General features: G+C 42.1%; 4 protein-coding genes across 4 annotated transcripts; 3 read left to right on the top strand and 1 right to left on the bottom strand.

Annotated features, from left to right (window-relative positions):
* Positions 1-2,560: 2,560 nt before the first annotated feature.
* LOC137671547 (scale keratin-like) lies at positions 2,561-3,013 on the top strand. The gene has a single exon (XM_068415143.1). It carries the CDS (start codon positions 2,561-2,563, stop codon positions 3,011-3,013), a length of 453 nt encoding a protein of 150 aa, XP_068271244.1.
* Positions 3,014-4,979: 1,966 nt separating this feature from the next.
* On the bottom strand, positions 4,980-5,405 carry LOC137671546 (scale keratin-like). Its single transcript, XM_068415142.1, has one exon. It carries the CDS (start codon positions 5,403-5,405, stop codon positions 4,980-4,982), a length of 426 nt encoding a protein of 141 aa, XP_068271243.1.
* A 5,314-nt stretch (positions 5,406-10,719) lies between these two features.
* LOC137671545 (scale keratin-like) lies at positions 10,720-11,145 on the top strand. Its single transcript, XM_068415141.1, has one exon. It carries the CDS (start codon positions 10,720-10,722, stop codon positions 11,143-11,145), a length of 426 nt encoding a protein of 141 aa, XP_068271242.1.
* A 6,775-nt stretch (positions 11,146-17,920) lies between these two features.
* On the top strand, positions 17,921-18,316 carry LOC137671349 (scale keratin-like). Its single transcript, XM_068414849.1, has one exon. The coding sequence runs from the start codon at positions 17,921-17,923 to the stop codon at positions 18,314-18,316; it is 396 nt and encodes a 131-aa protein (XP_068270950.1).
* Positions 18,317-21,920: the final 3,604 nt, after the last annotated feature.

The raw sequence follows: 21,920 nt of genomic DNA, 5'->3' as shown, positions 1-21,920 counted from the left end.
TTCATGAACGTGGATGTAATTAGTTGACACGGCACATTTTTTGTATCGGTAGCTCCGCAAAGTGATGAAATTGTTCCGCTTTCTGTTTTTGTTTATTACTTGATTTCAATTATCATGTAACATAACACACGCATTACATCACGCAAGGTGAAATTAATGCATCTTTCATCCTAAAACATGATTCATGAAATTAATATCAGTTTTCCATTCTCTTTGGAGTTACACCATGTAGTAAGCTGCTTATACACAAATATTCTTCTTTTGCTGTCTTATATGACAATAATGCTCAGACATTTATCAGCAATAACCTGCTGTGAGGTGTTTCTTTCGAAGTCCCTTATACATTTTCTCTATTAAAGATAAAATACAGCGGTGTTAAACCCTCAAGAAGGCAGGCAGTATTTTTTGTGTGCTTAGGTTTATTTCTGAGATGTGATACAATTCATATTGCAATCCACGGAGGATTTGAGAGGGTACATTTTCCTGAAGTTTCCTTTAATTTCTAGCTGAGCCCTTGATCCTGGTCTACAACTGATCTTGTAGCTAATGCCATCACTCATGGCACCTCTCAGTAGAGAGCAATTACAAGGTGGGAGCCATTGGGAAAGGAAAATGTTGGGTTTTGCTGAGGTTTCTTTCTTCATGTCATTATTGTAATACTCTATCATTATCATGGTTATCCTAATCATCATGGTTATCTTCAGACCACCTATTATTTCTAAATGATGAGCTTTTCCCAATCTGGAGATACATATGGAGATTTCCTGAGCTATAATACTAAAAAAAGCCACCTCAAAGTTTTACAAAAACATTCCAAGTGATTTTCAAATACCTAATGAACACCCATTACTAACTTGTACATACTGTGTCATAATTATATAAAAAATATGCCTGGATGCATACACCTCACTATTATGAGAGATTATCACATTAAAATAGGTAAGTTAAGGTCACTTGGGTCTTTCCTGTAATCAGTTCATGGTTTATAACACTTTTTGGACCTTCCTTTCTTCGACTTTAAAAAGAAAATCTACATTCTTTTCTGTTAAAGCACACATTGGTTTAGAAACAGAAATCAGTTTATGTTGACTGAACTATTAGCCAACAAAAACCCCCAGGGTACAATGGGGTGTATCTTCATTGTGTCAGGGCTATAATCCCTTTCAGTAGTCAGGTCTTATCGCCTGATGTACTTGCTTCTCTTAGTCCTGTCTTCCTAGGTACATCTCTCCAACATGTAGCAATAGGAGGAGAAAACACAATAAAACATAAAAGAAAGAAAAGCTTGATGAAACAACTCAGAAAAATCAGTTTCTACAGAGTTGTGACTGTCAGCTGAAATATTTCTCTGTTCCTGGAACTGAAAGGCAACTAGTAGAGAACTGTCCAAAGCCATTAAAAGATGCTCCTGATTGTTGTGTTTGCCTTGTATTGAGTAGCTAGAGGTAGAAGTGCTAAGCCTGCAGAAAGAATGTTTTTACCCTTGATACTCCATCTTGTCTCCAGGTATACTGTTGATACACTAAGAGATCTGTAGCTGGACAAAAGAAATGACTGTCCTGTCATCCTAATTATGCAGGAGTCTTAAATGAACCAAGTCAGCTTACTTCCTCCCCTAATGCTAAAGAGAGCAATGAAATAATAAAAAATAATTCCACACAAAGCCTGGAGATAATAGAGAGGTCTGTGGTGGAGTGAGCATGTCACGCTATGCGTGGGTTTGAAGAGCCTGCAACGCACAAGCAATAAGAAAAACAATTATTTCAGCACTTTGAGGAACTACATGTCCTACAATTTGGGGTTGGTACCTAATTACGAACTCACACATAAGATGCCTAACATCCTCCAGGCAGTCAACAGAGATGTATAAAAGCTCTCTGCATTAAGTCTTTCTATCCACTTCTCTCACCTTACTCGCCTTCGTGAATTGGGTAAGTCAAATTTCTCTCAAACTTTGTTAAACTTAACTTGACTTGCTGTCAAGAACTCTTGGTTTTAACTTAGGACCAAGTCCTCTCCAGTTACTGCCAGGCTGCCAGTGATCTGTAGATTATTTACTGTTGGAAATAATGCTTCGTTTCTCATTTGTTACCAGGCCCTGTAAAGATAGCATCCAGAAGAGGGGTTTATCAAGCAGTTTTGAATCCCAAACTTGTAACATTTTAGCGCTTCAAAGAATTCCTTGACTATTTTAGGAGATAAAGAATAGGTCATATACATGGTTGTATATGGCTGCATTTAGCAGAGTTCTGCAAGTTTATAACAGGAAAGATTAAACTTATTAAGTAGAAACCATCAACTAACAGTAATTTAGTACTATCAAAATTAACTCATCTGAAAATACTGAAGATACTACTGAAAAGTACATGACTTTGTCATGCTGAAGCCAAAACTAACCTCCAGTTACAGTGCTAGGAAGAATAGTAAAAGAAAATATGTTTCCTTCCCAGATTTGTTACTGATACGCTGCTGGGCTGCTTCATCATAACCTAATGTTTGATATTTCTTCAATGTTAACATAAATGATTGTGTTTTACAGACTGACTTCCATCCCTGCAAGATGTCTTGCTACGACCTGCACTCCACCTCTGCCTGTGGCGTCTACCGGCCCCAGCCCCTTGCTGACAGCGGGAATGAGCCATGCGTCCGGCAGTGCCCTGACTCCACAACCACGATCCAGCCACCCCCAGTCGTCGTCACCTTCCCTGGCCCCATCCTCAGCTCCTTCCCCCAGGATTCAGTTGTGGGATCCTCTGGAGCACCCGTCCTTGGGGGCTATGGGAGCTCCCTTGGTTATGGGGGCTATGGGTCCCTGGGCTATGGGGGTCTGTATGGTTATGGAGGCTATGGCTCTGTGGGCTCTGGGGGGCTGTATGGATATGGGGGCTATGGGGGCTCCTCCCTGGGTTACAGGGGTCTGTATGGCTATGGTAGATCTTATGGTTCTGGCTCTTGCAGCCCTTACTCCTACCGGTACAGCAGGTACGGCCGTGGCAGCTGCGGGCCTTGGTAAATCCTGCAGAAATATCCCAAGTGAGATGTGATGGTTTCACAGCTAAAGAGGTCTGAACCTCCACTGCTCTGTTCCAAGACCACAGAGCTGTACCCCTTTCAGCCCCTTTTGAATTTCTCCCTCTTAACTTCTACTTTCAGTTTCTGCCTTAATGCTTCTCCCGTCACATTTCCATATTGCCTGGGGTAAACATGTAATGAAGTTGCTCAAAATGGTTCCTGTTTGCTCAAATCCACAGCTAAGACTCAGGAAGAAAAAGAAATATCAATTCTATGTGAATGCAGCCCTGACTGGAGAACAGTTTCATACTTCTTGGAGACTCTGAAAATGTATTCTTTTTCTCAATATCATTAAAAGTCTATTGCATCAAAGTTGCTATGTTCTGGTGTTCTCTTCTCATGGTTTTTACCCTTGTTACTTGTCTTAGGAGAATTCTAACCTGTGTAGCTGTCAGTAACAGTCTAAACTATGTAGATGAATATTCTGCCGCAAAAATCAGGGATTTCAAATGTACAAAAGCAGAGTGGAACACTCAGCACAGAAGGAACTGCTGTCTTCCCCTCTCCATTTTTCAGATAAAGCTTCTTGACATTTTTGAAGAATTGGGCTTCTTGGTTGTACATCCACTGGTTACAGAATAGTAGTGGTAGAGAAATGAAACAGTAGATTACTAATTACTTTCCTAAAAGCATTAGACTTCAGTAAGAATTTCTTCCAGGTAAGTCTTTGATCCATCTCTTTGAACTTCAGGTTCTCACTCAAATACTTAAACTCTGTACTCAGTATAATAATGAAATCTAAGGTGTTGGATGTTTTTTGATGGAAGAACAGCTACTCCACACAGCTACCCCAAGGGCTAATTCATCTGTGCCAGGAAGAACAGCTGGAACAGATAGACCAGAGTTATGGTGGTTGCAAAGCTTAAAAGAGAGAAAAAGTCATAACCCTCTATACATATCCTCAACACTCTTGTGGTGTTTCCCAATTCCTTCTGCATGGGAAGTCCTCACAATAGAAACCTCCATTTTCAGCAGCTCTAACTTTCAGTCCCCCCATGATATTCCTCATCTAAAAGGTCCATTAGATAGTCTGCCCACCTCTTTTCCTTCTTGCAGCTCCTTCAATCCCCTCCCTCTCAGCAGTTTCATGGCAATACCCTTCACCCCTCTCTTCACACCTCTCTAAATCCCTTCTGACTCAGGAGCATCCCTCCCGCCTCAGGGCCTCATCTGTCACTCTTTTCCCAATAATCTGCTTTGAATCCAGCCTCAGCTGAGCCACCAGCTCTGCTCCTGCTATGATCAACAAAGATATTCAAGTGGCCCATTTTGGAATGGAGGTTTAGTGTGGTTTCTCTCTAAACATAATGTTATTATTGTAAACCAGGTCAGCTGGAGAGGGAGGATTCCTGCTCCCAAATGTGTGCACCAAGTGCAACAAAGAGTGACTGACTTCACTGATAGCTGGGCCATTCCAGCTGTGTTTTTGAAGTCTCAGCCTCATCCTGTGTAAGGATGTGAGTTTTCCCTATTTACAGAGAGGAGAGTTGTATATCCATAGCAGAAGAAATAAAAACTAAAAGTTGATGTGTTTGATGCAGAATAGAATCACTTTAATGAGAAATAAACTTTCACAGAAAAGCATTGTAGAATATCAAGAATATGCATCAGAATGCAGGCAATTCCTTCCATAATTGTTCTTCTTTAGCTGGACAGTGAAGTGTCATTTTATAAGAATATAAATTACTTCTTTTATCCCACCCATTAAACACATAGATGGAAAAAGACCCAAAAGACCATGAGTAGAGGGTGAAGAAATTATGGATGTGCTGTGTGCTCCGAGGTCCACTGCAGTGGAGTGGCAGTGATCAGGACTTCACAACATCTCCTTTGGGACGACTGCTGTGGACAGGATTGTATCTCTTAGTTGCCGGTTGTTCCTTACTCAGGGGATATTTCTACAGGATTTACCAGGACCCACAGCTGCCGCGGCCGAACCTGTTGTTCCAGAAGGAGTAAGGGTTGCAATAGCCAGAACCATAAGATCTACCATAGCCATACAGACCCCTGTAGCCCAGGGAGGAGCCCCCATAGCCGTACAGACCCCCATAGCCCCAGGAGCCATAGCCCCCGTAGCCATACGGACTCCCATAGCCCCACGAGCCATAGCCCCCATAGCCCCCAAGGACGGGTGCTCCAGAGGATCCCACAACTGCATCCTGGGGGAAGGAGCTGAGGATGGGGCCAGGGAAGGTGACGACGACTGGGGGTGGCTGGATCACGGTTGTGGAGTCAGGGCACTGCCGGACACACGGCTCGTTGCAGCTGTCAGCAAGGGGCTGGGGCCGGTAGACGCCGCAGGCAGAGGTGGAGCACAGGTCGTAACAAGACATCTCGCAGAGATGGAGGTAAACTGCAACACACCTTGATGATTAGACTAAGTAGAAGACAAAGACTTCAAAATTCAAAAGTTTACATTGAAATCATGAGCTAAGTACAGGATGTTGAGTAAATAAATTGATTTCCCACTTCGCAATCATAATCCTCTTTTTACAAAAAGCAGATTTTTGAAACTTCTCTAAGAGATGTGTGCACATAGAAAAGCAAATGGGAAATGTTATGCCTAGTGCTGAAAGTGTTGTCCATCGTGAATATCCTGCAAAGAACTTAGATGTATTTCTACACATTAAACTGAAAACTAGAAGCAACACCAGAGAGAGCAAAGTGACTTTGTCCATGCTTATTTGATGAGTCAGCAGGAAAACCTGGATTTGGGTTCAGCAAGTTTACATGAAATGTAGTTTATATATAACTTAATTACAGTAGCTTCTTCTTCCCACTCATCTCAATTTTGCTGAGAGTTGTAGGAACAACAGATTATAGGATTGTCACTGCCTGGATTGCTCAGAAAGCCATTTGACGAGACAATAAAGGACAGATGACAGCATTATTATTCCAGTTCCCACCTACGCAGCTACTGTATGGATACAGCCTGGGCAATTTCAATATAAATAGCATTTTAGTTGCTAATGTCTTTCAAAAAACTAATTTCAAATTATTGTTCCCAGGACAAATCAGGATTTGTTGGTAAACTCTAGAATTCAGCCTATGTTCTGCCCTCTGAACTTTGTTATTTTCTCCAAGGGTGATTTTACTCTTCTCCACTCACTATGTCCTGCAAGTCCTTAGCAGGGTTCTGACGAAGGATATGAAAGCAAGAAAGTAAAGGATAGCCAGAAGATTTGCTGTGCCAGGACAACACACACTAATTTCTCAGATGCATCACTCATTCATCTCAGGTTGCATGAATGGTTGCAGTGGTGATGCCCTTATTAAACATGGAACCTCGTATGCAAACTTTGGAATAGGTTAAATGCAGTGAGTAAGAATCACAGAATCATAGAATCATAGAATATCTCAAGTAGGAAGGGATCCATAAGGATCATCAAGTCCAACTCCCTGCTCCTCACAGGACTACCTAAAACTAAACCAGATGGCTAAGAGCATCATCCAGTCACTCCAGGGTCCAGTGTTTCTGCCACTGAGACCTCCACAGGGTCCCACACACCAAATAGGTGTACCTGCCACCCCAGGGCCAGCATTACAATCTCTGTCCCAAGGCAATGCAGAAACACTCAACAGTATGGATGGTAGACATCAACTGTAGTTGAAACCAGCAATAAAAAGATACATTCGTAGCAATAGAGAAGAATCAGACTTACCCAAGTCACCAAGAAGTCAAGGGAAGTGTTTGGAAGAGCTGTGAGAGAGGAGAGCTTTTATATCAGAGCAGCTGGAGGTACAAGATCAACATTGGTTGCCTGCCCCAATTTCGAACACGTGTAACCCGTCGAGATGATGAAATTGCTGTGTTTGCTATTGGAGTTTATGAGTCCTTTCAAATTTGTTTGTAATAAGGACTTAAACATTACTTTAGATTATAGAGAATTCTTTCATCTTGTGACAACTTGGGGAAAATTAATACCTGGCATTATTCCAGTCACTTCCTTGAAATTACAACAGAAATTATTAAGCCAGCTCCTCTTGTATTAACACCTGGAGAGTGTCTCATGGGTTTATCAGCATTATAAACTGCTGTCATGGACAGGATTTTTGTTTAAATACATATAATTCACATTGCAACCTGCCAGGACAGAAGTTAAAGGCTGTCAATGTGATACTCAGTAAGGCTGGGGGTGGTTTCTGCATGTTTAGCTTCCCCACCTACAGCTGGGAGACACAGTACCCCTGGGAGTTGATGGTGTTTTCCAATAGTATTTGACACTGGCTGTAATGAGGACAATTCAGCTCAGAAGAGCAGCAGCAATTCCAGGGACCTCCAATGTGTGGTTTAGTCTCTAAACAGGGCTTATGCGGAAGTTGAAATTTAACCTTGAGCAGAAATATGGTGAAAACCTTTGTTTTGGAGTGCTGGGAACTCTTTTCATGCAGATATGAGCTGAATCAGTTTCTCCATCCATCAGCTACTCAGTTGTATTCTCTTACAAGAATGTGTAGGGCTAAGTCTGCAGAATTTCACATAGGAGACGAGGAAGCAGCCTTTATCTTCCTGGGCTTGCTTTTGTTTTTTAAGAGTTAAACAAGGAACAAGTTTCTGAAGTTAACTAAAGCTACAAAGGGATTGGAGATCCCAAAGAGAGTTTTTCCAGGTAGTATTGGTTTGATGTTGCCAGTACAAAGATGGTACTTGAGGATATTTAATAGGCCTGAGGAAAACTAAGTTTTTCAGTACAAATGGATCCTCTGGTGCAAAAAATTGAAATGTGACAGAAGTGTTTTGAATCATTGACTTTGATTCTTGGGAATTCATGACCTCCTGTAATACACAACTGTTGCTGCAAGCCATAAGTCCAGAACAGGGCTGAGCTGGCAGTTTCTGCCAACAGGGAGCAATTATGAACTTGGAACGCATCACGTAAAGCAAAGGCTTGTTCTTCCCTTGTTTACAGATGTGTTATTTTAATACTGCAAACTCTATGCCATGGATTATCTCTAAATTATGAGGTGGGTTTCTCAGCCTTTGAGGTGGTTAAAAGTTTTTTTAGACAATAATATTTTCAAGCTTCCAGGGAGCAAGTCTTTTCAAATGCCACAAACTATCCACTAATGGTTTGAGAATGCATCCTTACAATTAGATTAAAGGCATGTACCTGGCCTTAGGTGCCTAGCAATTATGGAATGACATCACATTAAAATATGTAAGTCAAGGTATTTGTGTCCTTGGTATAATCAGTTCATGGCTGAATACTGGGGATTTGATCAGCCTTTATCCATGTAAATGATTTCTCTGTCTCTATCGTGGCCTACCTCCAGATAGCTTTAGCAAGTTGCCACCAGACATGTTTCATTTAATTTCCTTTCTCAGTAGTCGTCAATATTGCCTGATCTGAAGATGGAACTAAAGATGGGTCCCTGAATGCTTTGTATCAGGAGACAGAGGACTGGAAAATGTGGTGACAAATGTCTCACAGAGAAAGTGCCTTGCAATCTTGAGAACAGAAAGGGTAAGTATTAGTTCATCTCCAGACTCCATCCTGGGTTGAGATACAGTGAGAGAGACCTGTTAGAAAAATCTGAGTAGCTTAAAAGGGTGTTCTGTCTCTGCCTTCGCCTAAAATTGTCCGAAGGACTTGACAGTGTTTGAGAAAAGGACAGGAAGAGTAATCCACAGCTGAATGCACAACAAAGAAAGCAACAGGTATTTCCCCAAGTCCCTCGTTCATTAGATGAGGCCAGCATTGTGTTCAGGAGCAAAAGCCAAACAACTGAAAATCATTTAAGGACCACAGGATGTTTTCTGTGGCTTCCTTTGGGTGCAGTATTGGTCTCACATTAAGTAGCTGAAAGCACAAATGATAAAGATAAAAATGATGACCCCGAAGTTGCTCTAATGAACCCCATTTTATCTCCAGCTATCTTACAGCCTGGATTTAATGGCAAAATCTGCAAGCATCAGGTGAGCACAGCCACGCAGTGAGCAGCTGAGTTTTGCCATTAATAATGGAGAAGCTAAGGAAGAGCGTTAGCATAATTCTGGTTGTAACGCCAAGGATGTGAATAGAACGGTAACAGGAATGAATATGCCACGTAACCATTTGAGATGAAAGAGGCTTCTGTGATGAAATGCACCTATCGTATTTCACGAGACTTCGAACCAATAAATAAACAAACAGTCAGCAAAACTTTGAGGACCTACGTGTCATGTTAGTTTTGGGTTTGCCCCAATTATGCACATGCACAAATTGCACCTTAGGTGATCCCCACGATCTGGGGAACTGTATAAAAGCTCTCCCAAGTCAGGGCTTTTCATTCCACCTTGCTTGCTTTTCACCTCCGCAAAAAGGGTAAGTGTCATTCTATGTGATCTCTTTCCTGAAATTCGAGTATCTCTTTTCTGTTGGTTTTAATTAAGGTCAGAATCATCCATAAATATTCTAAGATTCTTAATAATATTGGATTATTTCACCATGAATTTATTTTCCTTATTTGGTGTTGGACATCGATGTGTTCATGTTTAAAATGGTAAAACTAGGTTTTTCAAAAATTGTTGTTTCCTATTAATACAAATTTGAGCTATCAAAGCAGCTTCCAAAACATCAGCAGAAGGCTTACTCAGTCACTAGGATTTTTTAAAGGATTTTGCACTTAACTTTTTGATGTGTATCTATGTATATGTATGTATTTGTTGAGGGGACAGGCTTAACCAGAAAGAATACAGGAGTATTGTCTAAAGAAGTATTGGAAAACAGAGATGAAACTAGGAAAACCTAACCTACCCTTTACATTGTCCTTGCTTTGAGCAGGGAGTGGGACTAGATGACCTCCAGAAGACTCTTCTGATCTAATATTTTATTGGTTCTAGTGGGGAAAAAATTGTTCACAGGCAATACTGATTCCTAGTCCTTTCACAGGGTTTCTTCTTTGGATTGGATCAGATCTTACAGTGACAATCTTTCTGAAGAGCTCAGATCCCAGCATACCTACCTGCAGTAGAAACCTAACCCTAGTTATCGGAGTGTACCAGTTTCCCATCTGGGAAATCAGACAATCTTTTCACCCACCCTGTGACTCTCAAGCTTCTTTGTGAGCACTTCAGGGCAGGGAATGCCTTATTTGATCCATGTTTCCAGCAGGTTCAGCATACTGGCGGCAGGATTTTAGCTATTGTTTCTGTAAACACTTTACAAGTCAATATGCCAGAGTTGTTCTTCCAGCTACCCATTAATTTACCACATGAGCTTTGCTGGTTGTCAGGTTACAGTGCTTTGGTTTTTGCTGGTATAAAATAAACACAAAATGACCTTTTAGATAGACATATTGTAAGAGGGGCTGCAAAGTATGGGGGAAGTTATTTGCAACGTAAAGTGCTGGATAATATTTCTGCAGTGTTTGGCAGTGGGGTAGAACAAAGAACTACTTCTTAGAGAGAACAAAGTATAACAAATTAGGAATGAGACCACAGAAGAGCTGACTGCTCAGGGTACAATCTGGGTAATGTTGATTTACAAGAGGGAGAGATGTCTCATGAAAAATGCTGAAGAGAAAGAAAGACAATCAAGACCTGAAAGATAAAGCCAATATTCTAGTCCATGTGTCCAACTTTCAAACTCTTTTTTTCCATTGAATTTGTGTCTTTCGTTTACTCATCAGTGTGTGTGTGTTGCAGCTTACCTCCATCTCTGCGAGATGTCTTGCTACGACCTGTGCTCCACCTCTGCCTGCGGCGTCTACCGGCCTCAGCCCCTTGCTGACAGCTGCAACGAGCCGTGTGTCCGGCAGTGCCCTGACTCCACAACCGTGATCCAGCCACCCCCAGTTGTCGTCACCTTCCCTGGCCCCATCCTCAGCTCCTTCCCCCAGGATGCAGTTGTGGGATCCTCTGGAGCACCCGTCCTTGGGGGCTATGGGGGCTATGGCTCGTGGGGCTATGGGAGTCCGTATGGCTACGGGGGCTATGGCTCCTGGGGCTATGGGGGTCTGTACGGCTATGGGGGCTCCTCCCTGGGCTACAGGGGTCTGTATGGCTATGGTAGATCTTATGGTTCTGGCTATTGCAACCCTTACTCCTTCTGGAACAACAGGTACGGCCGTGGCAGCTGTGGGCTCTGGTAAACACAAAGGAAAATCCACTGAATAATGTACAAGTGAAAAACAAAACGCAGATTCACAGTGAGCAGATGGGTGACAGCCTTGTGAAGGCACTCACAAATCTGTTCAGTGCAGGGCCTTCTGCATGCTCCGCACCTCTCTTTTTTTCCCTTTGAATTCTTTCCTGATATCTTCACAGGTTCAGTTCTTTGTTATCTTCTACTTTATCATGTTTGTGACTGAATGCAATGAGACTTTCAAAATGTATTTTACTCTGATATCTTGGATACACATTCTTGATACTGCAATATATTTTTGTTCTTGTCATTCTCATTAAAATTCTGTTGCATCATTTAACATAAGTGTGTTGTGGTTTTGCGTTCTCAGCCGTTCTGGATTTGCCAACTTTTCTGGATAAATCTGCCTGTTGTACATATGGCTGCAATGATATTGTGCAAACCCTGCCCACATAGTGAAAGTCTCCACGAGGAGCCCTTGCTAGGCCTGTTTCACCACTGAATTACAACAACATGGCCATGACATGCTGGCCATAGATGAACGGCAGCCTTCTCTACACGTTACTTTATGAGACTCCCCACTCAAGAGTTTGGGAGATAAATCTTTGAATAACAAGTGACTATTCACACTCTGAAAGTTAGTTAAGCTCTTGCTTATTCCACTGCAGACTTCTAATCCAATGTAATACAAGTAATTACACCTCCACAGCTCTTAACGGAAGATTAGTGACTGATATGAAATTAATTTCAGATTCTGTGTTTCTCTAGCACAGACTATGCTATTAAATTGTCTCACTCTCCAAAATTCTGGCCGTGTGCACATAACACTTCTTCAAAATCACAATAAGAACCACGTGCGTAATTTCACAGTATATCTGATTGACTTCCTGGGTTTGGGACTTCTTTGGTCCTGTTTAAGTTATGTATATATTAAATATAAATAGAATTTGTGTAAATTTATACAGATAGCCTAAAACCGAACAAAAATACTGCACCGTACCTGTCGTATCTTTTTATGTTATCAGTAAAGCTTGTACCCATCTCCTGATTCAAGCAGATGCTTATCTCGCAAGATAGTTTTCTTTATGTGATTCAGCTGCCAAAAGATCTTAGGCTATGTCTTTTAGTACTGTAAGAAGTTTGGCTAAGCATAATGTAATAGTGTTCAGACAATATCTGAACAGAAACTGAAGGCAGAATATGAAGAAAGAAAGGCAAGAGCTGCTGCGTGCACCCAGCTCCTCTCTCTGTAACCGGACAGTGCATACAGCCCACTTCTGAGCACTCATTACCTAAGAAGTCGGCTGTAAACCTGCCTTTTATTTGGTTTTATTTAGTTGTCCCTGGTAAATTGACTAGCTCTTCCAGCAGGACCCACAGCTTCCACAGCAGATTCCAGTATCAAAACAAGAGCCAGAAGGGATGTTCTACCTGCTGCCAGGACCTGAAAATCTGCAAGAAAATCCGTAAGAAAATCCGTTGTGGTAAAGACTATCATAACAAAATCTCCCGTAACAAAAGGAGCCTTTACGTACGGGTGCTAACAGAGATCCCTGTCCTGAAGGAAGGAATTAAGCTTCTGGACTGGGAAGGTGATGACAATGGATGGTGGCTGAGCCACTGCCCTCAGGCCAGGGCAGTCAGCTCCTTGCAGCTATTGGTGCTGGACATGAGCTGGCCAACTGGAGACATGACTAAGTGTAAGCATAACACAGCACAAACTCCCCTGGGACGGGAAGAAAAGGTGAGATCTCATGGAAATGGGAAAGGCGCAGCAGTCTGGATCCTCTGCAACACTAATTTAGTTGCAGATCCAGCCCACCTAATTGTAGCTACCCCACTAAGAGCTACTTGCTGCTGTGGGTGTAAGGTCTCAAATTCATATAAGCCCTGTAAGAAAAATGATTTTTAAGTGGTGGTTAATCATTGCTTACTGGAACCCCAGGAATATAGAAGGTCACATGCTCCCTCAGACAAATGGTTGCTCTTATCCTATACTTTGTCTCTGATAAAAGTCAGTTCGACGTCGTTTGAAGTTTAACCTAAGAATCCTGATGCTGTGCATCATTGAATGAACTGTCCGAAGGCTCACCCGATTCCTAACAACCTGGAGGTTCCTTTTGCTGTGAGTACAGAAGCTTTGCCTTCATCCCAGCCAAGCTTTGGCTTTCTTCTGTACAAACTAGTTTGAAACAGCAACTGGAAGACCAAGTAATTGACTATGAAGAGGACACGTCCTCTGTTAAACATGGCTGTGACTGAGGGCTTTGTAGTGCAGGAGTACAGAGCAGTTTGCAGAAATACAGTCTGGGGTTTGGGATCTGCTTAGCAGATTATAACCCTGAGATCTGAACTAGTGGACAGCTGACAGCTCCTATACAATCCACTGTGGAAAATACCAGTTTAGCCCTTAAAACCTGCATATAACATTGCCTCCTCATAAATGACAAAAGAAGACTAATTTAAATTTACTGAAAAAGAGCAGTCTGATATCTAGAAAATAAGTGGCTCCAGGAAGAAGGTGGCAAGAGAAATAAATATGAGGCAATTTTCAGCAGGGACTTCTTATACATTTCCTCAAACTGCCTGAAGAAGCTGAGACTCCCATTAACACCAGCCCACATTTATCACACATGGTTCACCTCAAAATGATGAAACAGTTTTGCTCAATATTTATGTTTATTAGTTGATTCAAATTCTCACGCTGCATGAAATGCAAATTACAAAACAAATATTTCTTTCATCTTAGCACTTAATTGGCAAGATTCATTCCTGGTAACATTCCATTAAATACATTAGAATGACAGGAGGAATTATGCTGGCTTCATTCATTTACCTCTTCTTTTATTGGTTGACATAATGATGCTGGCTCAAATGTTTATCGTAATTGCCATCTGCTTTCATATGCAGGTTTTCTTTCCGTCCTTCCTTACCCATGTTAGATAAAGTATAATTGTTATAAAACACAGTGTCTTTCTTGTGAAATCAGCCACCTTTATATGAAGTTGGAATTAAGATTTGGACAGGACCATCCCGCACTTTTCAGGGGAAAAATAAAAAGTTACTTTACAAAATACTTTTTAAAATCATCCAGACCCATGCCTTGTCTCCCAGACTACCCAGTTGTACAGTTTCATCACATTTTAGAGGTAAATTAATTGGTCACAACAAAGCTAAACAGTTTCTTAGCCAGATTACAGGCAACTTGTTGCCTGTATTTTTTCAGGAATCTGAGCGTGTGTTTAAAACACAGAAGAAAGGTAGATTGCTCGCAGTTAGACTAGGAAAGTCCTAGGAAAAGCTTGCAAAACCTGAGGAGAGAGGCAGATGTTGCAGATCTTTGTGCTACAGACACTGAAGGGGATTAATACAACATCAGCATTGAAGGAGCTTATGCACAAACTTAAATAAATAAATGAAAACCTAAATTATACAAGAAAATCAACTTAAATCCTAAGGTTAGAAATCAAGAGCTGGTAAAGGGAACAGGAAGAGTGCTCTTGACCAGTACAATTTAATTAATACATTTCAAAATGCTGGGCTGCTTGAATCCAACCACATACTTATATTACAATAATGACGCACCACTTCACGCGTAAACTACTAAGGAGGGTTTGGGAAGTGCTTCAAAACACACACACAGAAAATATTTGAACAACCTTTGCAAATATTATCGCTCTTGTGATCCCCTAGGGCCATCTCAAAGTCTGGAGAGAAGAACCTCATAATTTAAGTATAACTTCTGGTAGAAGTGTTGCAGTGTTGATTATTTGACAAACAACTGATCCGTGGGTAAATGAGGATTTCTGAGGCTGGACCAGGAACTGTTTATCACACAGAATTTCAGAATATGGGTACATGGGTGGGACACAACTCATCAAACCTTCCTTGTTTAAAAGCTGGGTGTTTCAGTGGATCTTGTTGTTTGTCTCCATAGTCAACGAAAGCAAAATTGTTCTGTTTTGAGGGTGATACCAATTCTGGTAGGGTAAGCATCTGAGACAGGATGAATTGTCTTGCAGAAATTCTTGTCCCTCCCCACTAAGTATTGGGGAAGCCTGAGTAATTTCAAGTGACAAGTCATTTGAGATCTTGGCAGTCAAAACTGGGCTCTGCAGAAATATGAACTCAGCAGGTCATGTCCTGCTAGGCATGAAAGAAAGAAGTGAAAAAAAATTCCATTGTTGCAATAACTATTCCTCGGATAATCCCATTGCTTTTTCTGCTGCTTACCCAGAAAGTCTGGGAAGGAAGCACCCAGAAATTGTTTCTGTGACATCCTCCAGCAAAACTTTAATTCAATTCCTTTGTAAGGTGAAAGAGTAGATCTAAGGGCAAACCACACTCCATCCTATGAACAAAAAGAAAGAGAAGATAAAGACTGAATGAGTGCAGTCGTGGACAGAAACATGATTTCACAAAGAAACTGAGAAATTTGCATCTGCTTCACCACTGTCTTGTGTTATGTTCTCCTTCAGGGCTGTGCAATACCAATACAGAGTAGCCAGTAACCATTAATCTGGTTGCATTTGCAGCCATCCTACATTGCTGAACCTGTGAGATAATCTCTGTGTGCCTTTGCAGATTCCAGCTGAAAAATAAGGCAAAAAATATTGATATCCCATCAGAGAAAAATTCAGCCTTTGGTTTAAACAGTTTCAGGCACTAAAATACGATGTTTTCTGCTGATCTTGCCAAGCAGCAAGGAAAAGTCAGAATTTCTAAATCAAAGACCATTAGAAAATGTCCATGACTACCATAGGTACAGCAACCCTCTCATGTTTTGTGGTTATGGGTGGGAAAAGGATCAGAAGGTGTCTTCCACCTCACCGAACATTTCATTGCAAAATGTGTGAGTAGATTAGATTACAGCCTAGATCTAAAGCACTTAAATACACACATGTATATGACAGCAGGTTATAGCTCTGATTAAAATCATTACGGGAAGTTAATGAAGGAAATGCTAAATAAATAGAACCAGTTTAATTCCTCCTGTAATGCCAGTGAGCAGGGTGGAATGATACCAGCAGCGAAGCTGGTCAATTAAGCTTCAAGATGAAAGAGAACTGGGAGCTGGAATGTGCATAACACGCTGTTCAGAGATTTAGGGTGATTTTGCAAACAGCAAGCGAAAACAGTTTCATCATTTTGGGAAGTTATATGCGCTTCAAATTTGGGCTGGTTGGTGATTATGACTTCACGCGTACAGCGTGCCTCAGACCCCCCAGGCAATGCCAAGCGCTGTATAAAAGGGGCAGGTAAGCAGCCCTACTCCATCTCCCTCTCCTGTGTACTCTCCTCTACAACAGGTGAGTCTGATGCCATTTCATTTCTTTCTAAATGCCAGAATATCTTTGCACTGGAGCTTAGAATACTGTTCACTACTATTACATTAGAGATTTTAGGACTATTCTTTTATTATCTCTCTTTTTCTCTCCTTTTTTTTTTAGTATGTTAACAAGTTGTGTTACTGGTAGGGTTTAGGAGTCAAGACCAGGTTTGAGGAGCTTCTTTCACTGTAGTTCATATCTGGGCATTCTTGTACTGTTAGCAGATTGAAAATGTAGGATGGCATAAGCTTTAAAATGCAGAATTCTCCTGTACTATTTCAGTTATGACTGAATCAGAGAGACATGGCCATATCCTAAGCTGTTTTATGACCCAGCTGAAGGAAGAGCGTTATCTACATGGCAATGTTATTGCAGAATGATCCTCGCTTGTATTTAGTTTTTATGGATAGGTAAAAACTAAATTCTGCTTATTTTAAACCCTTATTTTCACCAGAAACAACAATAAGGGAAGTAGACATGTGGTCTGATCCAGTGTATTTCTCATATGTCCATTTGTAAATCCAGATCCAGTTTAGCTGTTCAGGTACACTGAGTTCAAAGATTTGATTCTCTGCATTTCAGGGCTACTTTATGAACAAAATAATATTTCTTCTTTTTTACTAGAAAAAGTGTTAAACCACAAGCTTTTGTGATCAGGCATTTATATAAAACGGTAGTTTGCAAACTGTATTTTTATTTGATGAAGGAAATTAGCTCCTTACATTTTATCAGCCTGCTCTGAATTCTGTATGAAATGACACTGCTATGCCAAGAAATATTTGGAGAGAAATATTTTATAGGGTATATTTACTTAGCACATCAGGTATATGAATCTATGCTCAGGCTCAAATGCTCCGGGGGTTTTACTAGAGGGATTACAGAGATTAAGAGAATGTAGAACTAAAAGGGAACAACTGAAAGTATGTTATGCCAAAGAGCTTGAACAGAAACAGGGACCAGGAGAGGAGGAGGAAATGTGTGGTTAAAGCAGTGCTGGGTTCTTGCTTCCACCCTGTCTCTCCCAAGACAAAACCTGCTGCGGTCCCATTTGGTGTGACGAGGAGCTCTGGCGCAGCTCCTGCAGCTCCTGGCTTTCAGCCCACATTTGCCAGGGAGGAGTGCTGGTGTTTTAGTAAAAAATGTGCTGCTGACGCTCTGTTCCTCTGGGAGGGAACACACATTGAAAAAAAAAAGCGCAGCAGCAATTTCAGAAGGCTTGGTGGATGTGACAAGTGCAGGGATTTCTGGATGGGGAAGATCAGAGCAATGCTGATTGATGGGAAGGTTTGTGAACAGCGTCATCACTTGGGCTTATGAATCTGGTGATCGTTTTGCCTGTTCCCAGACAACCCAGCCCCAAACCTTGACCTGCTGTTCCAGAAGACCTTCTGCTTTGTTTTTACGCAGCTCTGTGCTCTGTGTTTCAGGATCGCCTTCATCCCTGCAAAAAAAATGTCTTGCTACGACCTCTGCCCCACCACCAGCAGCGTCGCCTGCCCCCAGCCCATCGCCAACAGCTGTAACGAGCCCTGTGTCCGCCAGTGCCCCGACTCGACAGCCCTGATCCAGCCGCCCCCCGTCGTCGTCACCTTCCCTGGCCCCATCCTCAGCTCCTTCCCCCAGCAAGCTGTGGTGGGCTCCTCCGGAGCACCCGCCTTTGGGGGCTCCCTGGGGCTGGGAGGCCTTTATGGCACCGGGAACCTCAACGGTTATGGGGGTCCTCTGGGATATGGGGCCCAGTATGGATATGGGAGCTCAGCCCTCGCCCCGCTCGGCAGCGGGTACTGCGGCCCGTACTCCTCCCGCCGGTACAGCCGGTTCCTCCGCAGCAGCTGCGGGCCCTGCTAAAGGCAGCAGAGAGGTCTTGGACGAGCCACACAAGAAGGCCCAAACGCAGAGCAATGAGGACGGGGGTTCAGTGTTCCTGCAGCCCTGCGATGGAGCTCCTGCCACTTCGCATTTCTGATCGTTCTTCTGCTTTTTGTTTACCCTCCAGTTTCTAGTTCGTTGGTTGCTGTTGTTGCCTGCTTCAGCTTTCCCTTTTTTTTTTTTTTAACCGTCATGGGACAGCCTATTCCATATGGACATCACTCACAATGACACATATCTTCATCAGCAGTTGCACAACGGCCAGAAGAAAACCAGCTGAGGACAGCAAAACCTCTGAGCAGGACATTTGTTGAACATTCTTTGAAACTGTCTGGAAAGAGATTTTTCATATTCTGTGATATCTTGCTTTGCAAACATAAGCATTTCTTGCTCATTAAAATTTTGTTGCATCACACAGCAACCTTCTGGTTTCCCTTCCTTCAGCTGCAGCCTGCCCTGGGTGGCATCTTCCCATGGGCAGGACCAGGCTGCTACCTAAGCAGTAGTACCACAGAACATTTTAGCACAGACTGAATTTACACGGTGTCACAAATGTTTCCGTAATGACACTCCTGAGTAGTAGCTTTCCATCCTCTGAAGACAGAGAAAGTTTAAAAGAACATAGTATCTTAACTCCCGTTATTTAAACATGATTTCAGCGGGACCTTTCCATGAGCATCCAAACAGAGAACTGTGGGTTTCTGTGTTGAGCTCAGCATGACCATGAATGCCACCAAGGTGGTGCCTAGCAGAATACTTACTAAATGTAAATTTGCACCTATAAATTCACAGATACAATCCACAGCATTGACATTGCTCAGCAGTACTTAAACTCGAGACATCCCCAGCAGCTAATACACTGCTCTTACTCCTGCTTGCATCTTCAGCAATTCCACCCCAGTAAGAAAGAGGAATAATCCTCATTCCCTCTAAGAAATAACTGTAGTGCACTAAGTATCAGGAGCAGCAGAGACTCTGCTTCTAAGCTTCTGGTAATGTAGCCACTTCAAATTGTAATGAACATGTAAATGAGGCAAGGTCAGTGCTGTGCAAACAAAGAATAAAGCCAATCCCTGCCCTCAAGTGCTTTCAGAATAAATAGACAAGACAAGCACAGCAGGAGGTTCATTGCTCTTTCCCCTTTTTGCAGATTGGCATCTTTTGTACAGAGATTAAAGGCCCTGTTTTCCCTACTGATAAAATCATCAGTAAATATTTTCCCCAGGTGACAAAGGAATCGCTTGGCAAAGCCCAGAATTGAATTCTTCTCTCCAATATCCCCATCTAACAATTGCTATATGGTCTCTGTTTCCAGTTTTCTATTCCACTGGTTATCTTCAGGTTTGTTTTCACTCTTACTCTCATCTCCTTTAGGAAAAGAGGAAAATAGCAGCAGATAAGGAACACACCGTGGAATAGTCCTGTCTGTCTCTTTGCTCTGGTGCCAGGAACACCGGCATATATCGGGATGGGGAGAATTTCAGTAGCACTAACTTCCACGTTAATAATCAAATTTGCCTGTAATTTGTGCCAGTACTCTGACAACTACGTGTGAGTCAATAATGATGTTTAAAAGTAAAAATATCCTTTTTTTTTTTTCCAGACAGAACTCTGAAAAATTAGATAATCAGTCAAACCAATATGTTTTCATGGACTTCTGCTTATTTTATCTGAAAGACTGTACATGGCATGGCCAGTAGTTCACAGGACATAGGAAATTTAACAGCTCATAAAACCATAGAATCACGGAACGGTTTGGATTGGAAAGAACTTTTAAACATCATCCAGTGCAGGGACATCTTTCACTAGATCAGGTTGCTGAAAGCCCCATCCAATCTGACCTTGAGCACTTCCCAAAAAAAAGTGACCTAAGGATTCAAGACATGGCTTATTATAATTTGTTTTCTAAGTAAAAGGGGACAATTAAAAAAAAATTACTAAAAAAATATACTAAAAAATTACTAAAAAAAAAAAATTCCTTTCTTCAGGTTTCTCTGATAGAGCATTTTATTTAAAACATCTGAAACATTCAAGTTCAGATCCTCAGATTGCAAAACTGATAACAGGCAGACTGCAAGTAGTGACTTCGCTAATTCCTCTGGAATCAAACCCTGGAAGGAAGCTGGCATTCAGCAGGGCATATTTCTGGTTCTGTTATGTTGAGCCATTGTGCCTGTAGGCTATTTACCAGTGGTGTGAGTCTGAACCACACAAAAACCCATTAGGCTCTAGTGGTGAGTAAATATTTAGTGAATCCACCTATTTAACTCAAACATGAAAGGTTTAACTCCCACAGATATCTGTCTTGAGCTGTAAGTTAGTGCGTGGGGAGGACATATCCTTCAGGCTGTGTTTACAACATCTCTATGAATCAACTTCTGATTGCATCTCATTTACCAATAGTGTATATAAACATGTTCAGAGCACGTTTAGACAAGAGAGTGTAGTGACCTCTGTAGTTCAAGCTCAGACAGTGCAATTTCATTTATTGCTTCCTGCTCTTGGTCATTACTTGTTTCGCTGGCAGGAGGAACAGGAGTCTGAGCTGCTGGTGCAAACTATCAACAGCCTGGACTGCCCCTGGCTGATGAAGAACTGCAGGAGACGTCGCAGTCAGACGTGGTCCCCATGTTGCAGTAGGCAGCAAACTGTCAAGATCTCAGCGCTGCTCCCAGCTTGTCACGGTAAACAGGAGCTGGTCTTTATCATCTCGCATCTGCATGTGGTGTGACCTGAGATGGGTTGGGTCTGCCAGTGAAATTACTTCTCTTACCTTCTATTGTGATCACCCGTGATTACACTTATGTGAAATTGTAACCCAAGTTCAGCCTGCTGTGCACTTGGGAAGTGGCAGGTTGCTGATGGCCAGGAGCAGCACAGAACAATGTCAGGCAGTTAAAGAACTGACCTTTGGTGTTTGCTCCGGTCTCTGGTCATAACATGCAAATTCAGGCTGGCAGATGAGAATCAGCAAAGCAAATTTTGCAGTTCCTGCTCTCCAAGGGACAGTCTCATCAGGTCACTTTCCCAAATAATGGTGGTGTTCAGTGCTATGTTTTCAAGCACCATTCAGAGTCAGTAGTGTCCATCGATCAATTAGTAGAATCATTTTGGTTGGAAAGGACCTTTAGGATCATCGAGTCCAATACATACTACAGTGATCTGTTTATAGTCTGGGCTCCAACTTCTGGCTCCCACGTGTGCCTTTTCTGTTGTATAACAAGTCTGTAGGCAGAGCAGCTTCATCCAGGTGTGCTGACAACGTCCACACTGAAGGATGTCTGACTGCACCCTCTAACCACAGCCTGAGGAACTGGCTGCTAGCGCAAGTGCAGTGCAGGGGTGCATCAAGATGGGCTGAGAAGAGGATGAATGTAATCCTACTGTTCTATGTGGGATGAAAACAAAAATCTTGAAAAGGGGACTTCAGTAGTGAGCAACACCATAGCGATGTGCCTTGAGAATACCTGATCTGGTTGCTTTAGTGCTCTGCATACCTGCACAAACAGGTACTGGTTTTTTGACAGCATCCTTGTGCCTCCAAGAATAATCACACAGTGCATTGGAGACAGAGGAAGCAAGA

The sequence above is a fragment of the Nyctibius grandis genome, chromosome 17 (assembly GCF_013368605.1).
Source record: "Nyctibius grandis isolate bNycGra1 chromosome 17, bNycGra1.pri, whole genome shotgun sequence".
Taxonomy (NCBI): Eukaryota; Metazoa; Chordata; class Aves; order Nyctibiiformes; family Nyctibiidae; genus Nyctibius; species Nyctibius grandis.
This window is presented reverse-complemented; position numbering and strand designations above follow the sequence as displayed.

What these genes read in the sequence shown, in the direction of transcription:
- LOC137671349 (XM_068414849.1), top strand. Translation starts at nt 17,921, where the DNA reads ATGTCTTGCTACGACCTCTGCCCCACCACCAGCAGCGTCGCCTGCCCC.
- LOC137671547 (XM_068415143.1), top strand. Translation starts at nt 2,561, where the DNA reads ATGTCTTGCTACGACCTGCACTCCACCTCTGCCTGTGGCGTCTACCGG.
- LOC137671545 (XM_068415141.1), top strand. Translation starts at nt 10,720, where the DNA reads ATGTCTTGCTACGACCTGTGCTCCACCTCTGCCTGCGGCGTCTACCGG.
- LOC137671546 (XM_068415142.1), bottom strand. Translation starts at nt 5,405, where the DNA reads ATGTCTTGTTACGACCTGTGCTCCACCTCTGCCTGCGGCGTCTACCGG.